General features: G+C 49.7%; 1 protein-coding gene across 8 annotated transcripts in view; it reads left to right on the forward strand.

Moving 5' to 3' along the window:
* The window catches only part of dgkzb (diacylglycerol kinase, zeta b), a 47,476-nt gene that overhangs the window by 14,414 nt on the left and 10,562 nt on the right, over window positions 1–22,500 (forward strand). For 2 of the 8 annotated variants that reach the window (XM_076732400.1, XM_076732401.1), the window contains exons 1-16: window positions 11,867–12,953; window positions 14,027–14,135; window positions 14,629–14,724; window positions 15,228–15,305; window positions 15,390–15,446; window positions 15,534–15,602; window positions 15,683–15,754; window positions 16,102–16,218; window positions 16,297–16,371; window positions 17,407–17,508; window positions 17,596–17,678; window positions 18,053–18,113; window positions 18,241–18,354; window positions 18,576–18,716; window positions 18,801–18,879; window positions 22,429–22,484. In XM_076732400.1, coding sequence (XP_076588515.1) covers window positions 11,941–12,953; window positions 14,027–14,135; window positions 14,629–14,724; window positions 15,228–15,305; window positions 15,390–15,446; window positions 15,534–15,602; window positions 15,683–15,754; window positions 16,102–16,218; window positions 16,297–16,371; window positions 17,407–17,508; window positions 17,596–17,678; window positions 18,053–18,113; window positions 18,241–18,354; window positions 18,576–18,716; window positions 18,801–18,879; window positions 22,429–22,484 — 2,322 coding nt within the window. In that variant the 5' untranslated portion in view covers window positions 11,867–11,940. Of the gene's footprint in view, window positions 1–6,101; window positions 6,134–11,863; window positions 12,954–14,026; window positions 14,136–14,628; window positions 14,725–15,227; window positions 15,447–15,533; window positions 15,603–15,682; window positions 15,755–16,101; window positions 16,219–16,296; window positions 16,372–17,406; window positions 17,509–17,595; window positions 17,679–18,052; window positions 18,114–18,240; window positions 18,355–18,575; window positions 18,717–18,800; window positions 18,880–22,428; window positions 22,485–22,500 lie in introns of those variants that run through there. The other 6 variants (XM_076732403.1, XM_076732404.1, XM_076732405.1 and 3 more) reach the window with 5 other exon arrangements.

Genomic DNA, 22,500 nt, shown 5'->3' on the forward strand with positions numbered 1-22,500 from the left:
CATCGCAGTATCAGTGGAATTCATCGCAGTATCAGTGGTATTCATCGCAGTATCAGTGGTATTCATTGCAGTATCAGTGGAATTCATCGCAGTATCAGTGGAATTCATCGCAGTATCAGTGGTATTATTTGCAGTATCAGTGGTATTATTTGCAGTATCAGTGGAATTATTTGTAGTATCAGTGGAATTCATCGCAGTATCAGTGGTATTATTTGCAGTATCAGTGGTATTCATTGCAGTATCAGTGGTATGCATCGCAGTATCAGTGGAATTCATCACAGTATCAGTGGTATTCATCGCAGTATCAGTGGAATTATTTGCAGTATCAGTGGAATTATTTGCAGTATGAGTGGTATTCATTGCAGTATGAGTGGTATTCATTGCAGTATGAGTGGTATTCATCGCAGTATCAGTGGAATTCATCGCAGTATCAGTGGAATTCATCGCAGTATCAGTGGAATTCATCGCAGTATCAGTGGTATTATTTGCAGTATCAGTGGAATTCATCGCAGTATCAGTGGTATTATTTGCAGTATCAGTGGTATTATTTGCAGTATCAGTGGAATTCATCGCAGTATCAGTGGTATTATTTGCAGTATCAGTGGAATTATTTGCAGTATCAGTGGTATTATTTGCAGTATCAGTGGTATTATTTGCAGTATCAGTGGTATTATTTGCAGTATGAGTGGTATTCATTGTAGTATCAGTGGTATTCATCGCAGTATCAGTGGTATTCATCACAGTATCAGTGGTATTCATCACAGTATCAGTTGTATTCATCGCAGTATCAGTGGTATTATTCGCAGTATCAGTGGTATTATTCGCAGTATCAGTGGTATTATTCGCAGTATCAGTGGTATTATTCGCAGTATCAGTGGTATTCATTGCAGTATGAGTGGTATTCATCGCAGTATCAGTGGTATTCATCGCAGTATCAGTGGTATTATTCGCAGTATCAGTGGTATTAGCAGTACTATGAGCGGGGACATGTCCTGCTCACATTTATCAATCAGATTTGTCTCCGCTGACTGACGGAGCTCACTCGTCCATTCGTCCTCTGCGTCGCTCAGAAAGCCGATATGTCGCTCTGTCCTGGTCCAGGGTCAGTTTTCAGGATCAGAGCTCAGGTCTCTGGTGCCGAGCTGCTGGTCCAGGAGCTGCAGCTCACAGTGTGTGTGTGTGTGTGTGTGTGTGTGTGTGTGTGTGTGTGTGTGTGTGTGTGTGTTCACTGTAGATAATAAAAACTGGACCTGGTCTCTGCAGGCCTCTGTGGAACCTTCAGCCACTAAGGTTCACATTCATGTGATGATGGAGCCCAAACACGTTCACAGGAATCAAATGACAACATGAACACATGCTGGTCGCACGGAGGCCGCGCTGGTCGCCCGGAGGCCGCGCTGGTCGCCCGGAGGCCGCGCTGGTCGCCTGGAGGCCGCGCTGGTCGCGCGGAGGCCGCGCTGGTCGCCCGGAGGCCGCGCTGGTCGTCTGGACTCTTTAAGATGGAGGCATGAAGTGTTGAACAGAGGAGTCTGAGCGTCAGCAGCTCTCCGTCTCTCGTTCATCCTCTCATCGGTTTCCTCGTGTCTTGTTCATGTTGATGAAAGTCTGAACACTTTGTGACGCAGTGAGTGAAAACAGAGCTGATCAATAATCCAGTCGGTCCTTCATCCGTTCATCAGTCACTCGGCTCTAATTTCAGTGACAACAAAACAAAGCGCAACATGTCGTCTCTCATGAATGATGCAAGCGCCGCTGCGGCCAATCAGTGACAAAATGGGAGCAAAGGGGATTCACTTGACTGCTGTACTGAAGTACAAATTTGAGGTACTTGAGTACTTCCATTTTGTGATATTTTAACCTTCTTGTGTGCTTCACCTCAGAGGAAACGTGCTTTCTGTTCTGAGGAGCTTCTGAAACAGACAGAAGAAACACGTTTACTTCGTATGAAAAGTCTCAGCTGGAAGTACACAGATCAAGTACAAGTACCTCAATGTTACTGACTTCCTTGAGCAGAGTACTTGACGTCTGCAGTGTGCGGTCACACAGACGGAGGTGAAGCGGTTTTAAATAGCCTGAGCGGCGATGGCAGCTCGTCACTGGCCCGGCTCTGGTCCAATCAGGACGGGAGCTGCTGATCTTTTAAGCCTCTTCCAGGTAATCTGTCTCCTCGTTTAAAAGTACCAACGAGGAAGTCGCACCGTCCGCATGAGAGCACCTCATGTCACAGAAAGCCGCGCTGATGACATCACAGTGATGTCATTAGGGTTAGCTCAGTGACAGCATGAGCGGCTAACATACAGTCTGTAGCTGTGTCCCAATTCAGCGGCTGCGTCCTTCGGAGGACCCAGTCTACGCGGTCTCTGGAGGATGGGTCCTTCGGAGGACCCAGTCTACGCGGTCTCCGGAGGATGGGTCCTTCGGAGGACCCAGTCTACGCGGTCTCTGGAGGATGGGTCCTTCGGAGGACCCAGCCTTCGCGGTCTCCGGGGGCTGCGTCCTTCGAGGCTCCTCCGTCGGCCGCATCAACTACCGCTAAATGGGACGGTTTAGCCTTCGGAGCGTTTCCTGATTGCGTCACGACGTCATAACTTCTTCCCTCCTAACGTGGGAAAAACACACGTACGGGGTGCAGAGATGCGCCCGAACAGCTCCTATCGCTTGTAAGAGGCGCGAAATGAAGCCTGTTAAACAACTTACAAATTGACCTGATGTGAATATCTTCACAGCTTCAATAAGATATTAGTTGACATGCGAGCTTGTAACATTTGTAAGTGAAGGGTTTTAATAAGGCTAACAGTTAACTGAGCTCCTTCGAATTTGGACGAATTGGGACAGCCTTCGCGCGGCGTTAAGACGTAATCGGCCTTCAAATCCATCCTCCGAAGGATGCAGCCCCTGAACTGGGACACAGCTTGTGTTCCAAACATTAATGTTTACCAGGCAGGCAGGCCCTGGGGAAAGACATTATCCAGGTGCATTGTGGGAAATGCAGAGTGCTGGTGGAAAGCGCTCCGAGCTGTTCTCTTCATTACTCATTAATCTGTCCATTAACTGTCAGGACCCGAACCGTGTTCAGAGCACTCTGCGGTTCACTTCACGAAGGCTGTCATCAGGCTGCTACGAGATTTTATCTTCTAAAATTATGATTTTAGAATTGTATTTTTATTTAGTTCAGATTTTGTCTCAGACTGAAACATCCAACAGCCACTGAATCCTCCGTCAGGCCAACGTGTTTGTGTGTCCGACACGCAAATCCCTGCACAGCTGATACTGCTAATTAGCAAATGTTAGCATGCTAACACGCTGAACCAAGATGGTGAACATGGTAAACGTCATACGTGCTAACATCGTCATGTTAGCGTGCTGATGTTAGCCTTTAGCTGGCTGCAGACTCACTGTGCTCGTTTGTTTTGTCTCTTTTCATCTCTTGATCAGGGATTTAGTCACTAAAGAAAACTTCTCTGATAATTCACCAATCATTTACGTCACTTTCCAGCAGAATCTGTAAACGTCTCTGATGATTCAGCTTCTCAAATGTGAGAATCTGCAGCCACATTGAACTGAACGTGTTGCGGTTCAGGTTCCTTTCAGCTTCAGGAAGTGATCGTTCCACCTGTTCAGTGTCAGAAAATGAACGTTTCTTCTGCTCCAGGCAGCCAACTGAAAACCTGCAGAGGAGATTAAAGAACACACTTCATGATGTCAGCTGGGACTTCAGGACATTTGACGGACGTTTCCGTCCCCCCGAAGTCAAAGTGTGTCTCAGCGATCACACCGTCGTCGCTCTTCGTCCTGATGCTGACGCTCTGCAGTCCTGAAGGCGTCGTCGGCCAGTTGCCGGGCCCATCGCTCCATAGTAACGACAGCAGCAGCTAACAGAATGTGATTCCTCACTAATTAGTCGTATTATGGGCTGTCCTGTTAGCCGTGATGGCAGAGCGGCAGCGCAGGCCTCAGAACATACGACGTGTAACGTGTGCACATTAACATGCGGCTTCCTTCCTGGGATCCATAATGCAGCAGCGCCTGAGCCTTGAAGTGTTAATGAAGAGTATTCTGGGATGTTGGAGAGGGCCGGCGGCTCCATTCATCTCCAGACGAGCCGCATTGAAGTGAGCCATTACAAAAGCTCCTAAATCAGCTCTGTTGAAGAACTGGTCCTGGATCAGCAGGACAGAAGGCGACGAGAAGCTGCTCTGAGATCAGATTTGGCTGCTGAGTGAAAGAGTTATTTTAAAGCAGCAGCAGCAGCTTAGTGTCTCTCTCTCTCTGTCTCTCTCTCTCCTCTCTCTCTCTCTCTCTCTCTCTCTCTCCTCTCTCTCTCTGTCTCTCTCCTCTCTCTCCCTCTCTCTCTGTCTCTGTCTCTGTCTCTCTCTGTCTCTCTCCTCTCTCTCCCTCTGTCTCTGTCTCTCTCTCCTCTCTCCTCTCTCTCTCTCTCTCTCCTCTCTCTCTCTCTCTCTCCTCTCTCTCTCTGTCTCTCTCCTCTCTCTCTCTCTGTCTCTGTCTCTCTCTCCTCTCTCTCTCTCTCCTCTCTCCTTTCTCTCTCTCTCTCTCTCTCCTCTCTCTCTCTCTCTCTCTCTCTCTCTCTCTCTCTCTGTCTCTGTCTCTCTCTGTCTCTGTCTCTCTCTGTCTCTCTCCTCTCTCTCTCTCTCTCTCTCTGTCTCTGTCTCTCTCTCCTCTCTCTCTCTCTCTCTCTCTCCTCTCTCTCTCTGTCTCTCTCCTCTCTCTCTCTCTGTCTCTGTCTCTCTCTCCTCTCTCTCTCTCTCCTCTCTCCTTTCTCTCTCTCTCTCTCTCCTCTCTCTCCTCTCTCTCTCTGTCTCTCTCCTCTCTCTCCCTCTGTCTCTGTCTCTCTCTGTCTCTGTCTCTGTCTCTCTCTGTCTCTCTCCTCTCTCTCCCTCTGTCTCTGTCTCTCTCTCCTCTCTCCTCTCTCTCTCTCTCTCTCCTCTCTCTCTCTCTCTCTCCTCTCTCTCTCTGTCTCTCTCCTCTCTCTCCCTCTGTCTCTCTCTCTCTCTCTCTCCTCTCTCTCTCTGTCTCTCTCTCTCCTCTCTCTCTCTGTCTCTCTCCTCTCTCTCTCTCTGTCTCTGTCTCTCTCTCCTCTCTCTCTCTCTCCTCTCTCCTTTCTCTCTCTCTCTCTCTCTCCTCTCTCTCTCTCCTCTCTCTCTCTCTCTCTCTCTCTCTCTCTCCCTCTCTCCTCTCTCTTCCTACCTCTCTCGCTCGCTCTGCCTCAGTGTGTTTCTTCTCTTCATCCATTGAGGACTGACTGAACGCTTCCTCTCAGGTTGTATTAAACTGAACTGTCCACATGTCCTCTGAGCTGCTTCTGTCTCTCTGCTGCTGTCTCTTGGTGTCTTTCGCTGTTTGGACCATGGCACATGTCGTGTCCTGAGCTGACCTCGCTGTCAGATCACAGATTGCTCCTCTGAGCTCGCTCAGCATTGATTTATGAGTTTGAAGCTGCTCTTGTTCCTCTTTCCAGCCTTTCAGCTGGTTGTAATCTGAGCCGGGCGACTCCGTCTCAGGCTGAGCTCTTTGAAACTGTTCAGTCGTAGAGCTTCTGTGATTTTCAGCAGCAGCTCCTTTAAACCTCTTTAACTTCTGCACAAAGTCAGTTTCTCACCAACAAACCGGTGAGCTTTGCTGTCTGAAGGCAGGCGGCAGCACGAGAGCTTTGCTCACTGAAACAGTCAAACTTGATGACTTTCTGCTCAGTTTTTTTCGGGTTTTGTCCTGTTTCGTGCTCCAGATCTCAGCCTCACACCTTGTTTACTGTGCCCTCGTCAGCTTTGTGTTCCTGCGTCTGCTCGGGTTGAGTGTGTTTGTTCGTTTTCTGGGTGAATCTGTGGAAAAGTGAACGTGTGAATTCTTTTTAAACAAAAGCTCTCGATGAGAGAAAGCTGTTTGTTCAGGAAGCTGGCTGAGCGTCCTGTTGACAGCAAAGACAGAAACAGACTGAATAAACAATGACGTCGTCGATCATGTGACCCAGGCGTCTCTTCCAAAGCTGTGTGGAGGATGAGGAGGCTCGAACCTTCCTCACATGAAACTAACAGAAATGCAGCAGTGGATGGAAACAAGCTTCCCTTCATGTTTTCATCAAGTTCAGTCGCAGCGACGCGATGAGGCACCAAACAAAGTACGGTGTGATTATTGATTACATCTTTAAACTGATTAAAATAACCCGTCAAAGCTGTGAAGGCCGTCGTCTTTGATGTTTCACTGGGTTAAACCTCTTCTCGTGTTGCCGACGCCCAGTTTGCTTCGCGGCCTGATGAACCAGCAGAAGCGGCGCTCGTTATAACCTCATTACAGACGGTTTTAAAGGAGGAACGACTTCTCCGCCAGCTGGTCCGGATCTGTTCTGTCTTTTCCACAAGGTCCCACTGTGCTGCATCTAAGGGATCTAATGGATCTATTTTAAACATGGATCAGAAAGGCTGTTAACGTGTGAACACGAGTGATGCTGTAGACTGTAGGCTCACACTGGTTGTAGCTTAGCCTCGAGCTAACCTCAGTGTTCACTCAGTTCAGTTTTATCATCACTCAATCAAAACAGCTCACAGACCAGTTTACAGCCACATCGAACATCACGTGTGTCGCTAACAGACGAAGCTAACATTAGCATGCTAATATCTGACCAGGCTAAAGAGGTGAAACAGTCGACATGTCTGAGCTGAAACTTGATCAATGCTGTTTAATAATAATTCGCATTTCACTAAAATAACAGAACATGTTTCAGCTCATGAACTGACGGCGTAAACGTTAACGAGTAAACATTAACGAGTAAATGTTAGCTTAGCATCATCAGATGTTTCCCTCTCATTGTAAACTGTGTGAATAACTATGAATTCAATGTATGCAGACAAAACTAAACTAAAACCTGTCACAGGTTTAGCCTCCAAGACCGTAGTTTTCATGCTAGCTTGTGCTGCTACAGCAACTTCCTGCTTACATCATTAATTGCTCTTGATTGGACAGCGCAACAGATGTTTCCTAGCAACAGATGAACACATGACCAAAGTCTTCCGCGGCTGAGACATTAAGTTTTTATGGTGCAAACAGAGTCAATCAGTAGTTTGAAGAGGTTTGTGGTTACTGAGGCTGAGGAAGGACTTCAGGTTCAGGTTTAGAGCATGACTCATGAGTCCTGGTTCTGGTCTGACGTCTGCCAGACCTCCATACCATCCAGACGGTTTTGATGAAGACGATGTGTTGAAGGGCTGATCTGGGTAAAGTCAACGGTTGATGATGACATGACGTTACGATCCAGGTGTTTTTGCTCCCAGTAAACAGTCATTCCCTCCCTCTGCTGATCCGTGTGCAGCGGTCCGCCTCATTGATCCTCGGCGGTCTGATCTGTGTCCGTGTCCTCGGAGCTCTGCTGGTTATTAGTGATGTGTTTGTCCTCGTGCTGCAGCCGTTTATCACCTGCTGTTTATTGCAGCTCACTGAGGAGTCTGGTCTGGTTAGCATCACGCTCAGCGAGCGGCCTCGCCGCCTGTTTGCGGTTTGATAGCGATGTTTGGTTTTCTGCTGGATCCACGCAGATGGAGGCCGATAAGGCTGCTGAGGCTGAAGTTTGTACACCGACGGAAAGAATCAGGCTATTTTTGTCCTCACGAGGAAGCAGCGCCGCACTGCTGGGAAGGAACTGGACTTTCTCCACGTCTGCGCTCGACTTTTCGTTAACTTCATCTAAATAAACGAGCAAAGAAAAGAGCATCTCAGACGTAAACACAGTATTTAGAAAAGGACAGAGAGAGAAACGATGCTCACATGTATAAATACACACATAGAAACGAAGTACTCAGCTATTGCACTTAAGTATAAGTCGTACTTAGAAGCACTACTGCACTCAGCTACAGAGGGAAATATTGTGTGTACTGTTCACAGTATTGATCATGAAGCCTGTGAAGAGACTCTCATGAATCAAGCAGACGAGCTGTGAGCTGAAGCGATCAATTAACTGATCGACAGAAAATTAATCAGCTGCTGCTTTTAGAGTCACTCCAATAATTAAGTCATTTTCACAGCAAAAACAGCAAATATTTCAGCTGCTTCTTAAATGTGACGGTTGGATGTTGTTGTTTTTTTCCACATTTGACAGTAACTGAATTTCTGTGGGTTTGAAGTGATCCCATAAATATGACGCTGGTTAGCTTAGCTTAGCATCAGGCATTAAATAAATAAGTTGAATCAGTTTGTGTTTAAACGATCAAACTTTGTTTCATGTTTTGAAGGTATGAAATTCATGAAAGCAAACATTTATTCTGACTCAATGATGATGGAAACGGTCATGAGTCGCAGCCCCGTGTGTGTTTCATACCTCTGGAAAAACACGCTAGTTCTTCAGGTGTGGTGTGTCCTGCACCCTGCTGCTGTGTACTTTTCCACTGTGGTACCGAACGAGGACTGGAGCGTCAGGCGTCGGGTTACCCGGTGTTGAATGTTACAATAAGCTGCTGGACGGCGGCCAGCCTCTGACCGGAGGGTAACCTGATGACTGTGACTGGCTGCTGGTCAGACAGGTGACAGGTGAGGCTGCACAGTGAAAGTGAGCAGGAAGTGAGGTTTCCCTGCAGCTCCCGCACAGCGTAGGTCACTAATCTGCTGCTGGTCAGTCGCCCCGGTGATAATCAATGAGAGCAGCACAGTCACCTCTGCTCACGTCACGTCCTGCAGCTTAGCTGCTGTCATTTGACCCAATCAGCCCTGAAATAGAGCAGCGATCAGGGCCGACGGCGCGCTCCAGGGAATCCTCGTTAGTTTTGTTATTGTATTGTTATTATTGTCATTATTATTTTCTCCAAACAGAATTTAAGATCCAAACTTATTGAGATCATTCAGAAACCTGTGCAACAACAGTAAAGTCATTTTAAAGACGACGTTGTGCTGCATCATCATCAGCAGCTCACTCACTACATGTAGTAATAATGGAAAAATACTCTATAATGTAGTATTCCTTATTGAGTGTGAGCTAAACGTGTAAAAGGCAGTATTAACCTGAGGAAACCTCGTATCACGTCAAAGCGTGTCATCGCCCGTCTTTTCCCAAAGACGTGACGAGAGCACGTTCTCTTTCTGCAGCATTAACAGATCTGAGCATCTGGTCACACTTTCAAAATAAAGTTCACTGAGCAACGTTTCAGCTGACATCACAGTTTGGTTAATAATATAGAGAATATCTTGACTTCTGGTCCTTCGTGGATGTTTCAGATTAACGAGAGACGTCAGCGTGTTTTAAAAACCTTCTTTTTCTGCTGTTGGTGTTTATTGAGCCTCTTGTTGTGATTGGATCTTGAAAAGGTCTGAATTAATCGATTCACATGAATCTGAGCTTTCTAACGGTGTTTAATGTGAATATAAACGTAAACTAAGGTTTGATTGAATAGAGACCGCCCGCGGGCCGTCGGAACATCAGGACTGGCCGCTGGTTTCTGGTAGGTTCGACTCTGGTCTCTCTGAGGGGCGTGTGGGTGGTCCCAGACTCTCCGCTGAACTCTTGTGATTGTTCTTTTAAATGTTCAGTGATTTTAATGAAGCTATTGATCAGGTGGTGCTGAAGTGAGAGACTGAGCAGATTAATGATGTTTCAGTTACCAAATCTGGAACTTTTTTACACCTGAAATTGGTTTTGCTCGTTTTGGTCAGACTGTAGTCACAACAAATGTTTGAAAGTATATTAGCTTTCAACGAGGGCAGTGTGTGTGTGTGTGTGTGTGTGTGTGTGTGTGTGTGGTGTGTGTGTGTGTGTGTGTGTGTGTGTGTGTGTGTGTGTGTGTGTGTGTGTGTGTGTGTGTGTGTGTGTGTGTGTGTGTGTGTGTGGTGTGTGTGTGTGGTGTGTGTGTGTGTGTGTGTGTGTGTGTGTGTGTGGTGTGTGTGTGTGTGTGTGTGTGTGTGTGTGTGTGTGTGGTGTGCAGGAAGTGTCTTACCATCATACTTTAAGTTTGTTATAACCATCATCAGAGCAGAACAGTCTGCAGAGAACGACTGAAGACTTTTCAAAGACTTCGTCTAAAACTGGAGGATTTTCCACTTTTCTCTGTTTTCCATCATTGCAAAGTGAACATCTTTGAGTTTTGGACTTTTGGTCGGACAAACGTGAAACTGTCCGTTGATGTGGATCAGCAGACGTTGCAGCTGTAGATCTGCTCTGTGCTGTCGGCGGTGGATGGCTGAAGCTGTCGTCACAGACTAATTACTGGTATAAGGTTTTTGTTTGGGGGGGGGAGCAGCAGGTCGCCATGGCCTTAATTATTGTTGCTTCCTGCCGTCGTGCTGCTCCTCCTGCAGAGAGGACCCCCACTCCTCCTCAGCCTATTGTATAATTCATGTCTCTCGGTTGCTGCTGTGGAGATCTGAAGCTTCAGGAACTCCACAAATTCTTCACAAAGACACAATTTAAGACAAGGACAGACGCGTTTGTCTTTTACAGCAAAGAGCACTGAACTCTGCGCCTGACGCAGAGCGACGGTGGTCAGCGTCTGTTTGATTTACCTGTTTGTTCAGGTAAATTCAGGTTAGCAGCTGGATCCCACAGGTGACTGTCAGTCAGATGCTCAGAGGTGGAGAGCTGCTGTCACAGATGAAACTCTAACACTGACGTCCTTTCGTCCAGTCTGTAGACGTTCATAAAGATTATTAGGATTTTAAAAGCGACACTGGCTCTGGAGTTATTCATATTTTCTTTGAAATCTGCTCCTTGAGAAAACACTGCAGTACTTCCATCCCATCATATCGAAGCAGAATATTTATGTGTCTCTGAAGTGGAATGAAAAAGGTCATTAGAGCCAAACGAGTGAAGAGGAGACACTAAAGCTATTTTTAATGTTTCTTTCTGCTATAAACTTTCACAGAAAAGGTCAAATATGAATCCAGGATGAAGGTTAAAGACCCTCCTCTGCGCTCCAAAACAAGTCACATGACCCCTCAATAACAAGAACATGTAAACAACCCTCCCTGTTTCTGACCTCCGCCTCCCCTCTCAGAACTCTCACACAGCCTCTGAGACTTGAGACGTGGACACTCTTAGTGGACAAATGAAGGACTTGAGACTTGATGACGAGTCTCAGATTTGAGACCTGAATCCTTAAAGATCTGACCTGACCTGTGACTGGCCTGAAACTGAGACCCTAACCTGGTCCTTGTCCATGTCTTTAAGACCCGACCTGCTGGACCCGGCTGGTCCTGCTGCCAAGTTTAAAACCTGAGCCCAGCCTGAGACCCGAGCTGACGGGAAGCTTTATTACTTCATTTCATCCATTGCTGAGCGTTAGCTGGACAAGCTAACGCAACACGTTGGCTTTGAGTATCTACTGCCGTTTGACACCCAGTGTGTCAGCTCTGGGTGAAGACCTGAAGACCTGATGCTGTCTGCAGGTAAAGACAGCCTGATGGGCAGGAAGCCGACATATTGTTTCATCAGGTCACATATTTCTAGTGATTCACTCACAAAGTCGGTCACATGAGCAGCTGCGCTGGTCGTGAACAGGAAACATGGCCGCTGTCAGAAACGTCCTGTACCTTCAGTGTATCTGAATGTTCACGTTGGCCGCTTGTATTTATGGTCTGCGTGACGTCAAACTTTCACAACATGTGCGATGGTCCGGGCGTTCTATAGAGAGCCGAAGTCCTGATGTCACTTCCTGTTTAGACTCTCCTGCATGTTTTCTCACGTCTGTAACAGAAGCTGGAAGCCACAGTTTGACTTCGGCTCTTTATAACCCTGAAAATGTATTTTTGTTTTTCATGGATGAACAAACTGCAGCTTAAAGAGACGACGATCATTTGTTCTGTTTTCTTCATCTGATATTTAATATTTCAGACCTTCTTCTCAGCATCAGCTTCTAGTCTGAGCAGCTCTGCACTTTGGCTCATTGCTTTTTGCATCCAACAGCTGGAGAGGAGGTCACTTCAGACGTCTGTCCCCTCTCGCCGTCCAACATGGACACTTTTTTCCGCCGTCACTTTAAGAGGAAGGAAGCTGTTCTGCAGGTGGACGTCGAGGCCAAATCCTGCCACCTGCGGAGGCCCAGTGTGGCCGTCCCCACCAGCAAGGCCCGCCGGAGGTCCAGCGCGGGGCTGCCGTCCTCCACCCTGACCGAGCGGCGGCGCTCCAGCGTGCATCTGCCGATGGGGCTGCCGTGTGCAGGAGGGGGGCGTCTGGCAAAGACGCCCAGACACATCAGGTGGACGGGACACGCCCGCAGGCGCTCCAGCACCACCACCCCCAACCTCAACCCGAGGTTCGCCGTGTGCAGGAAGAAGATGGGGAAGCTGCGCACCATCGACACCCACCTGCTGGGGCCGTCCATGCTGCTGGCCAGCCTGATCCAGATGGCTGAGGAGGACGAGGAGGACGGCATGGGGGCGGGGCCGCCCGCCGGAGAGCAGCAGGTGGAGGTGAGGGGCGGGGCCCACAACCGGAGAATATTTTCACGATCCAGCAGCCTCCACTCAGATGGAGACGACGATGGCAGCAATTACTCCACCGCCAACGACAGCCTATCAGAAGACAGTCAGCAGTCTGAGGCGGAGCAGCTCGGCGAGGAGGACAAGGCCTCCTGGTCTCCCGATCAGCACTTTTCCCCCTCTCCCACCCCATCCTCCTCCTCCTCGGCCCTGGAGACGATGAGAAAAACTCCCCAGCCTCCGCCAGCGTCACGGCCCCTCATCAGGGCCCCTCGCTGCCTGCGGAGGAACTCCTCTCAGGTCTTCACAGGAGACTCTGCTCCCTACAGCCGCTACCGAGCCCCCAGCCTGAGGAAGAGGAGGAGGATCTCCACCATCTGCAAGGCTGGGAGCCCCTGGCCAGGAAGAGCCCCCCCGCTGTCCAGCCGCAAGAGTTCCATCTACTACCTCAACCCGCCTGCCTTCCACAGGGGCCCCGAGGCCCTCAGCCCGCTGGGGCCCCACAGCTACGACTCCCGCCTGGAGAGCTGGAGCAGCTTTCTGCTGTATGTACCTCCACATGACGGTGACGCTTCTGTGGTCGATGTCGAGTCACATGTTGTGGTGAAATGTTTCTGCTGCTTTCGTCACACATGAGCTTCTGTCGTTCGCAGCAAACTGTCCCCAGAGCCTGAAGGGACTCGAGTGATTGTTGAAAACACCTACAGTCTCTTAAAATATGAGGTCTGAGACAGAATACAGACCGGTGACGTCCACAGCGTTACAGTGAATCTTCCTCCAGTGTTGTGAGAGTTTGAGTGAACGTACAGTCGCAGTGATGAGCCGAAGGTGACAGGTGACAGGTGACAGGTGACAGGTGAACAGGTGAACAGGCGAAAGGTTTCAGACACAGACGACTCCTGCAGGGAGCATGAGAGGTGCTCAGCGTAGACAGAAAGAAGCGTCAGATTCTGCTGCACACTCAAACGTCCTCCATGGAGCTGCAGCTCATTAGCAGCTCCGCTAACAATGACGTGACTCAGCGAGCGATCGCTCTGTTGCTAAGGTGGAAGAATGGATGTGTGTTTGTGTGTTTGGTGGCTTCTGGATACCTGAGCAGGTGAGAGGCGGACGACACACCGTCTCAGTCTCCTGAAAGGTCGTCGACACATTCTTCAAATGCAAATGAGATCATATCAATACCACAACAGCAGGGAATAGATGCTTCTGATTGGCTGGCAGGTGTCTGTTAAAAGTGGATTCTTCACCAAAAGAATAAAATATGTTAAATAAACAGTAGAAACCACAGTAGAGACCAAATTCATCCGATGAGTCAGCAAAACTAATTGGGCTTCAAACCAGAGAAGAGAACGTTGATGGTCAGCCTTCGTGTTCTGCAGCGTGTTGTAACCGTGTGGTCATTGGTTGGAGACTCTGCTGCTCATCAGACTCTTTCTGTCCGAGCTGAACTCAGGCGCTGCAGCTGTGGGATGAACGACCTCTGGCTCGACCACGAGGGAAAACCTTAACATGGCAGAAACGACCGGAAATCATGTTTTCCAAGCTGTACAGCAAAGAAAGCTTCAAACTGATCTGAGGTCTGTTTTCTTTAAAGCTTTTTGTCCTCTTGTGGTTTCAGGAAAGCCATCGCCAAGTCGGGCCTGCAGCACGTGGCGGCGCAGCCCAACGTGTCGACGTCCGGACAGACGGAGCCGCCGCAGGAGCCCAACAGCACCGTGGACTGGACCGTGAGTCACCTTTCACCTTCAGCTCACTCACCTGCTGCTCACCTGCAAGGAGTCCGACCACTTTACTCAAGTACTGTCGTTTGTACAAACTGGAGGTACTTGTACTTCACCTGGACTGTGTGAAACGACGATAAACCAGAATCAATCATGAACAGTCAGACTGTTTCCTGACAGCCGTTCATGCAGTCATCTCCTTTATCTAATCATGGGTTCACACTCACTCACTCACAGATATTTACAAAAGCGAGTGAAGCTCAAACCTTCAATGTTCCGTCTTTGTGCTGTTTTCAGGTGAGTTCCAGCAGGTGATCACGTTCTGACTGACTGATGTTTGAGAGTCAGAGCTGTACCACGAAAATGTTCAAACTGATGTTTGAGTGTGACGCTGATATTTCGCTCCGTCTTACTTTGATATTTGACTCCGTGGACAAAAGACTGAAACGTTCTCGAGCAGGTTTGTTGATGTGGAAACGTTTTGCTGTCATGGTCGCAGGACAACGCCCAGTTCGGGGACCACATCTGGTTTGAGACCAGCGGGTCTGGAGACTTCTGCTACGTGGGAGAGCAGTACTGCATCGCCAAGTCACTGGTGAGTCACAGCGCCCCCCGTGGGCACCAACGCTGCACTGCTGTTCATGAGATGCCGTTCAGGTGATTCTGGTCTGCAGTGTCAGAGATCGAAATCATCATCATCATCATCGTCATCATCATCATCATAAACGTTCTGCTTTAAGTGGAAACTAAAGTAAAGCAGATCATTACTGGAGCTGAACGTTGTTCTTCACGTCAGTAAAAAGCAGATTTTTAAAATATGAGTGACCCTCATTTGCCTCCTTAACAAATCCAGAATCGCGCTGCAGGCAGAACAGACGACGCTGAGACGCGATGGACGTGTCTCTGAGAGCGTGTCTCAGCACGTCCGTCGCTCTGCAGCGTCCTCTGGATGTCCTCTGTCGTCTGTGTCGTCTGTGGTCATGTTTGTGTGTCTGGCAGTTTTCTCTATTTGCATGTTTTCTGAAGCTGCTGTGTGTTGAGCCCTCAGGGCCACCGTACCAAACACATTACACTGCTTTTCCAAAAACTTTTCTGCAGCAAAAGTCTGTGGCGAGGAAGAAATGCGCCGGATGTAAGATCTCAGTCCACACCATGTGTATGGAGCAGCTGGAGAAGGTGAGCTCTTCATCTTCATCTTCATCATCATCTCTCATCATCTGTCTCTGGTTTGTCCTCACAGTCTCTTCGCTCTGTGTTCAGATTAATTTCAGGTGCAAGCCGTCGTTCAGGGAACCAGGATGTCGAGCCGTTCGAGAGGTCAGTCGTTGGTTCGTCGTTATCGTTGATCAGCGTGATCACAGCTGACGATGGTGATCGATCATGTTCCGTTCTGTCATGTTTCAGTCCAACGTGGTGCGACACCACTGGGTCCACAGGAGGCGTCAGACGGGGAAGTGCCGACAGTGCGGGAAGGTGAGCCTCCATCCATCGCTCGGAGCGTTTGTCCCCCGAGGCCGCAGCGCTGACGGCGTCTCTCGCTTTGTCTCCAACAGGGATTTCAGCAGAAGTTTTCATTTCACAGCAAAGAGATCGTCGCCATCAGCTGCTCGTGGTGCAAACAGGCGGTGAGTCAGAGCACAACTTCACAGACGAGAAGGTGAATGAAGTCCCCGGTCAGAGGAGCTGAGCGGAGATCGTTCAGTCAGAGCTGCTGTCCAGAGGGACGAAGGCTCGACTGAAATGTCCCCTCAGACACGACGACGTCCAGAGACATTTCACAGCTGATCTGCAAAGATGCTTCAGAAAACAACAGACATGACAGCGTTAGCGACATTAGCATGTTTGACTTCAGACAAAGCCTCAGAAAAACGTCACCAGATAAACAGCCGAACATAGTCAGATGACCACTGAATGAGGTCACTTCCTGTCTGTTTCAGTGTCACAGTGAGGTCACTTCCTGTCTGTGTTTCAGTATCACAACAAGGTGACGTGCTTCATGCTGCAGCAGATAGAGGAGTGCTGCTCTCTCGGAGCTCATGCCGCCGTCATCATCCCTCCTACCTGGATCATCAGGGTCCGCAGAGCACAGGTACACACACACACGCACACACACACACGCACACACACACACGCACTCACTGATGTCTTCGTGTTTTTGTCTCCGCAGACGTCTTTAAAGTCCAGTAAAAAGAAGAAAAGGACGTCGCTGAAATGCAACAAGTCGAGTAAGAAGGGAGCAGAGGTGAGGAGGTGAAGGAGGTGACGGAGGTGATGGAGGTGACGGAGGTGTTTCATCATCTCACGAATCCAAAGCAAAGCGCTGTTCACGGCTCACCTGCAGACGGAGCCTCCAGCTCTGCTGCTTTCAATCATTTGTCCTGTTTGTTTGTCTGACTTTGAGAACCTGAATGTCCAAAAACACGAGTCCTGAGGTGAACTAGTTCAGACCGTTGGGTCACAGCTGAGCAGCAGAACTGTGGCTCCTCAGAACGTTTTCAGGTCGAGGCTCGTTCCTTAACTCGGTCTGCGATGGTGACTCACCTGCTCACACACCTTCAGCGTGCTCTGCTTCAGCCACAGTGAGGCTCGCGTTCACTGCTGCCTTTAGCTTGGAGGCTAAATGTAGCGTCCTTGGCTCCATGTTTGGTGAATTGCGTTCCTTCATCACGACACTTCCTCGTAACACAAACTGCTTTTCTCCTCGAAGCACAAACATGCCGTCGCTTTGCGTTCTTTTCGTTAAATTGTCTCTCTGCATCACTTCTTCTCTTCCTGGACATTTTGGATTATTTTTACATTCTTTTCATCTCCATCGCTCCTTAGTTAAACACCGGTCACTGCGCCGTGAAGCAGCAGAGACTTTAATGTTCAGACGTCACGCGTGTGCTTCATGCTGACTCTGACTGAATGTACCTCCTCTCATACGCGTCTGTGATCCTGAATGTTCGTGTCTGAACTCTTTGTGTTTTAGATTTCATCTTTGACTGTTTACTTTGGCCGTTAGCTTGTTGTTAGCTTAGCGTTAGCTTATTGATCGAGTGTATTTGATGTGAACACTGACGAATGGAGCCACAGGAGGCAGGTGAACCAGCGACATGGTCCAAGGACACGAGTCCTTCGCTGAGCGTAGGACAAACAGAGAAGACTGACATTACGTCCACTCATACCGCCCCCTGCTGGCCATCAGTGGCACCGCTGAAGACGTCGTGAGACAGACTGCCTCATCAGCGCTCTTCTAATGCGTCCGTCTCCTCGATGTTTCTGCTCTGTCTCTCAGCTCCAAGATGGCCGCTGGAAGCCCTTCCTGGTGAAGCCTCTGCCCTCTCAGCTCATGAAGCCTCTGCTGGTGTTTGTGAACCCAAAGAGTGGAGGGAACCAGGTAAAACACGTTGTTATGATAGATTCTACATATCAGCTGGTCTTATGGTATATGATGTATATATGTGTTTATTTTTGTACCTTTCAGGGAGCGAAGATCGTCCAGTCTTTCATGTGGTACCTGAACCCTCGGCAGGTGTTTGACCTGACGAAGGGGGGGCCCAGAGAAGGGTAAGATCAGCCGCGGCGACCCAGGAGAGCGTCCCACTCCCCTTACTGATCCACCTGCTCTGTATTTGTTGGTGGAAATCATTTTATAGAGTTCATAGAACCGCTTGACGTAGAGTGTAGATGGTTGGGATGGTCGGGGTCAGCGGGGGTCAGCGGGGGTCCTGGGCCGTGTTGATGAGCTCACCTGTCGTCAGGAAGAACTCACCTGTTCGTTTCTTAGATTGAATTTTGATTTGAGAGAGAAAACATGTTCCCAGGATCCACCGACCCCCCCCCCCCCCCGGCTCTCTGGTCTCTGGTCCAGTTCCTTCCTGTGTCCTCCTCAGAGCTGCAGGTCTGCTCTTAGCTTCTCGCTCTGTTGTTGTTTCCTGCAGGTTGGAGCTTTACGCCAAAGTGCCCAACCTGAGGATCCTGGCCTGTGGGGGCGACGGGACGGTGAGTCCAGCTTTACCGGGGGGGGGGGGGTACGAGGCCTCAGCTGACTGTCAGACCTGTTCACTGAGCAACAGCTGATTCATGTGTGTGTGTGTGCGCGTGTGTGTGTGTGTGTGTGTGTGTTCAGGTGGGCTGGATCTTGTCGGTGCTGGACCAGCTGAAGCTCCGTCCTCAGCCCCCCGTCGCCATCCTTCCTCTGGGTACCGGCAACGATCTGGCCCGGACTCTGAACTGGGGGGGGGTGAGTTCTACTGCAGCTGAAAGTAGTAGTACTGCAGTACTCCTGCGTTCAGAAGTTTACTTTAGTCAAGTATTATTATTATTATTAAACTTCAAAGTACTCAGTGGCTCCAGCTGCTGTGTAAATGTAGTACAGTGAGTAAAAGTACACACTGTCGATGCAGCAGAGCTCTGAGGTTCCTTCAGACGTGAGCCGCTCACAGAACATCTGTGACTCCTCAGGGTTACACCGACGAGCCAATCACAAAGATCCTGTCGCACGTCGAGGACGGAAACATCGTCCAGCTGGACCGATGGAACCTGAACGTGGAGGCCAACCCCGAGGCCCGACCGGAGGACAGGGACGAGCATCAGACGGACAAGGTCAGTGGACACCGCCGAGCCCGGACGGTCAAACTGCAGCAGGCTCCTCAGACCGTTTCTCAGAGCTTCTCTGCTCCTCCTCAGCTTCCCATTGACGTCTTCAACAACTACTTCAGCCTGGGCTTCGACGCTCACGTCACGCTGGGCTTCCACGAGTCCAGAGGTGAGTCCCCTCGCACCAACACCAGGTATGAGACGCCGACGGACGCGTCCTGTGTCCCAGACGACCGGACCGAAGAAAGACAAACGAATGTCTCCGCCCAAACTCCAGAAACAAGACAGAAAAAAGAAATGTCACTAAAAATAAGGAAAAGGTCGATTTCACTGCGCGTCAAAGACTCTCAGTTATTCCAGAAGTCGTGAATCCAGACGGAAAACAAGCACGTTTATCAGGAGGAGCGAAGACACGAAAAGACTAAAATCCTCATGAAGGTGGTGAAGGACAGGAAAGCTCGAGACACGTGGAGGTCCCACACGTTCTGTCCCACACGTTCTGTCCCACACGTTCTGTCCCAACGTTCTGTCCCACACGTTCTGTCCCACACGTTCTGTCCCCAACGTTCTGTCCCAACGTTCTGTCCCACACGTTCTGTCCCACACGTTCTGTCCCCAACGTTCTGTCCCAACGTTCTGTCCCAACGTTCTGTCCCAAACACTCTGTCCCACACGTTCTGTCCCAACGTTCTGTCCCACACGTTCTGTCCCAACGTACTGTCCCAACGTTCTGTCCCACACGTTCTGTCCCAACGTTCTGTCCCCAACGTTCTGTCCCAACGTTCTGTCCCAAACACTCTGTCCCACACGTTCTGTCCCAACGTTCTGTCCCAACGTTCTGTCCCACACGTTCTGTCCCAACGTTCTGTCCCACACGTTCTGTCCCAAACACTCTGTCCCACACGTTCTGTCCCAACGTTCTGTCCCAACGTTCTGTCCCACACGTTCTGTCCCAACGTTCTGTCCCACACGTTCTGTCCCAAACACTCTGTCCCACACGTTTTGTCCCAAACGTTCTGTCCCAACGTTCTGTCCCAAACACTCTGTCCCACACGTTCTGTCCCAACATTCTGTCCCACACGTTCTGTCCCACCGTTCTGTCCCACACGTTCTGTCCCACACGTTCTGTCCCAACGTACTGTCCCAACGTTCTGTCCCACACGTTCTGTCCCAAACACTCTGTCCCACACGTTCTGTCCCAACGTTCTGTCCCACACGTACTGTCCCAACGTTCTGTCCCACACGTTCTGTCCCAACGTTCTGTCCCAAACACTCTGTCCCACACGTTCTGTCCCAACGTTCTGTCCCAACGTTCTGTGCCACACGTTCTGTCCCAACGTTCTGTCCCCAACGTTCTGTCCCACACGTTCTGTCCCAACGTTCTGTCCCAACGTTCTGTCCCACACGTTCTGTCCCAACGTTCTGTCCCCAACGTTCTGTCCCACACGTTCTGTCCCCAACGTTCTGTCCCAACGTTCTGTCCCACACGTTCTGTCCCAAACACTCTGTCCCACACGTTCTGTCCCAAACGTTCTGTCCCACACGTTCTGTCCCAAACACTCTGTCCCACACGTTTTGTCCCAAACGTTCTGTCCCAACGTTCTGTCCCAACGTTCTGTCCCAAACACTCTGTCCCACACGTTCTGTCCCAACGTTCTGTCCCACACGTTCTGTCCCAACGTACTGTCCCAACGTTCTGTCCCACACGTTCTGTCCCAACGTTCTGTCCCCAACGTTCTGTCCCAACGTTCTGTCCCAAACACTCTGTCCCACACGTTCTGTCCCAACGTTCTGTCCCAACGTTCTGTCCCACACGTTCTGTCCCAACGTTCTGTCCCACACGTTCTGTCCCAAACACTCTGTCCCACACGTTCTGTCCCAACGTTCTGTCCCAACGTTCTGTCCCACACGTTCTGTCCCAACGTTCTGTCCCACACGTTCTGTCCCAAACACTCTGTCCCACACGTTTTGTCCCAAACGTTCTGTCCCAACGTTCTGTCCCAAACACTCTGTCCCACACGTTCTGTCCCACCGTTCTGTCCCACACGTTCTGTCCCACACGTTCTGTCCCAACGTACTGTCCCAACGTTCTGTCCCACACGTTCTGTCCCAAACACTCTGTCCCACACGTTCTGTCCCAACGTTCTGTCCCACACGTACTGTCCCAACGTTCTGTCCCACACGTTCTGTCCCAAACACTCTGTCCCACACGTTCTGTCCCAACGTTCTGTCCCAACGTTCTGTGCCACACGTTCTGTCCCAACGTTCTGTCCCCAACGTTCTGTCCCACACGTTCTGTCCCAACGTTCTGTCCCAACGTTCTGTCCCACACGTTCTGTCCCAACGTTCTGTCCCCAACGTTCTGTCCCACACGTTCTGTCCCCAACGTTCTGTCCCAACGTTCTGTCCCACACGTTCTGTCCCAAACACTCTGTCCCACACGTTCTGTCCCAAACGTTCTGTCCCACACGTTCTGTCCCAAACACTCTGTCCCACACGTTTTGTCCCAAACGTTCTGTCCCAACGTTCTGTCCCAACGTTCTGTCCCAAACACTCTGTCCCACACGTTCTGTCCCAACGTTCTGTCCTGTCTGTCTGTTTTAACCCTATGCTGGCCTTCATTTAACCCCATCCAACCCTTATTATGATTTACTTTTTATTTTTCATATTTATAAAAATAAACATAAAACAATACTTACCTTTGTTCTCCAGCAGAACTCCTTCCCTTCTCCTCCTAGAAACACAAAAAAACAGTAAACAAAAACAACATTAGTAAATTGAATTAAAACAAAACTACAGGGACATCCTCCTCCCCCCCTCTCTCTTATCCCCCTCTCCAGACGGGCATTCCACCTGCTGTCAGCCACTTGAGGGATGTGTTGGTGTGTGTGTGTGGGGGGGTGGGACTGACTTACCTTCGGTGGGGGGCTGGATGGAGTGTGCATAGGCCGTGACACGGCCCAAAAATCTCTTTCCAAACACTCTGTCCCACACGTTCTGTCCCAAACACTCTGTCCCACACGTTCTGTCCCAAACGTTCTGTCCCAAACGTTCTGTCCCAACGTTCTGTCCCACACGTTCTGTCCCAAACACTCTGTCCCACACGTTCTGTCCCAAACACTCTGTCCCACACGTTTTGTCCCAAATGTTCTGTCCCAACGTTCTGTCCCAACGTTCTGTCCCACACGTTCTGTCCCAAACACTCTGTCCCACACGTTCTGTCCCAAACACTCTGTCCCACACGTTTTGTCCCAACATTCTGTCCCACACGTTCTGTCCCAACGTTCTGTCCCACACGTTCTGTCCCAAACACTCTGTCCCACACGTTCTGTCCCAACGTTCTGTCCCACACGTTCTGTCCCAAACACTCTGTCCCACACGTTCTGTCCCAAACACTCTGTCCCACACGTTTTGTCCCAAACGTTCTGTCCCAAACGTTCTGTCCCACACATCTGTTGTGATGTCCTCACGTTGTCTTTCCTGCTCCTGCGTCTCATCCACGTCCTGTCCTCTGCTGCTCAGTGACCAGTTCACCCAACAGGGATCAATAAACATGAATCTGATCGAATTAAAGTCTCTGGTGGATGAAGCGTCAGCACAGTTCGTCTCCTCCTCCTCCTCCTCACTCCTTCCTCCCTTTGTTCACGTTCTTTCGGATTTGCGATCGATAATCTTCACGTCCTGATCAGGTTGATGTTTGTGCTGTTTGTCCTTTCAGAGGCGAACCCAGAGAAGTTCAACAGCCGCTTCAGGAACAAGATGTTCTATGCAGGGGTGAGTGTGTCCTCAG

This window comes from Chaetodon auriga, chromosome 6 (assembly GCF_051107435.1).
Source record: "Chaetodon auriga isolate fChaAug3 chromosome 6, fChaAug3.hap1, whole genome shotgun sequence".
NCBI classification, from domain to species: Eukaryota; Metazoa; Chordata; class Actinopteri; order Chaetodontiformes; family Chaetodontidae; genus Chaetodon; species Chaetodon auriga.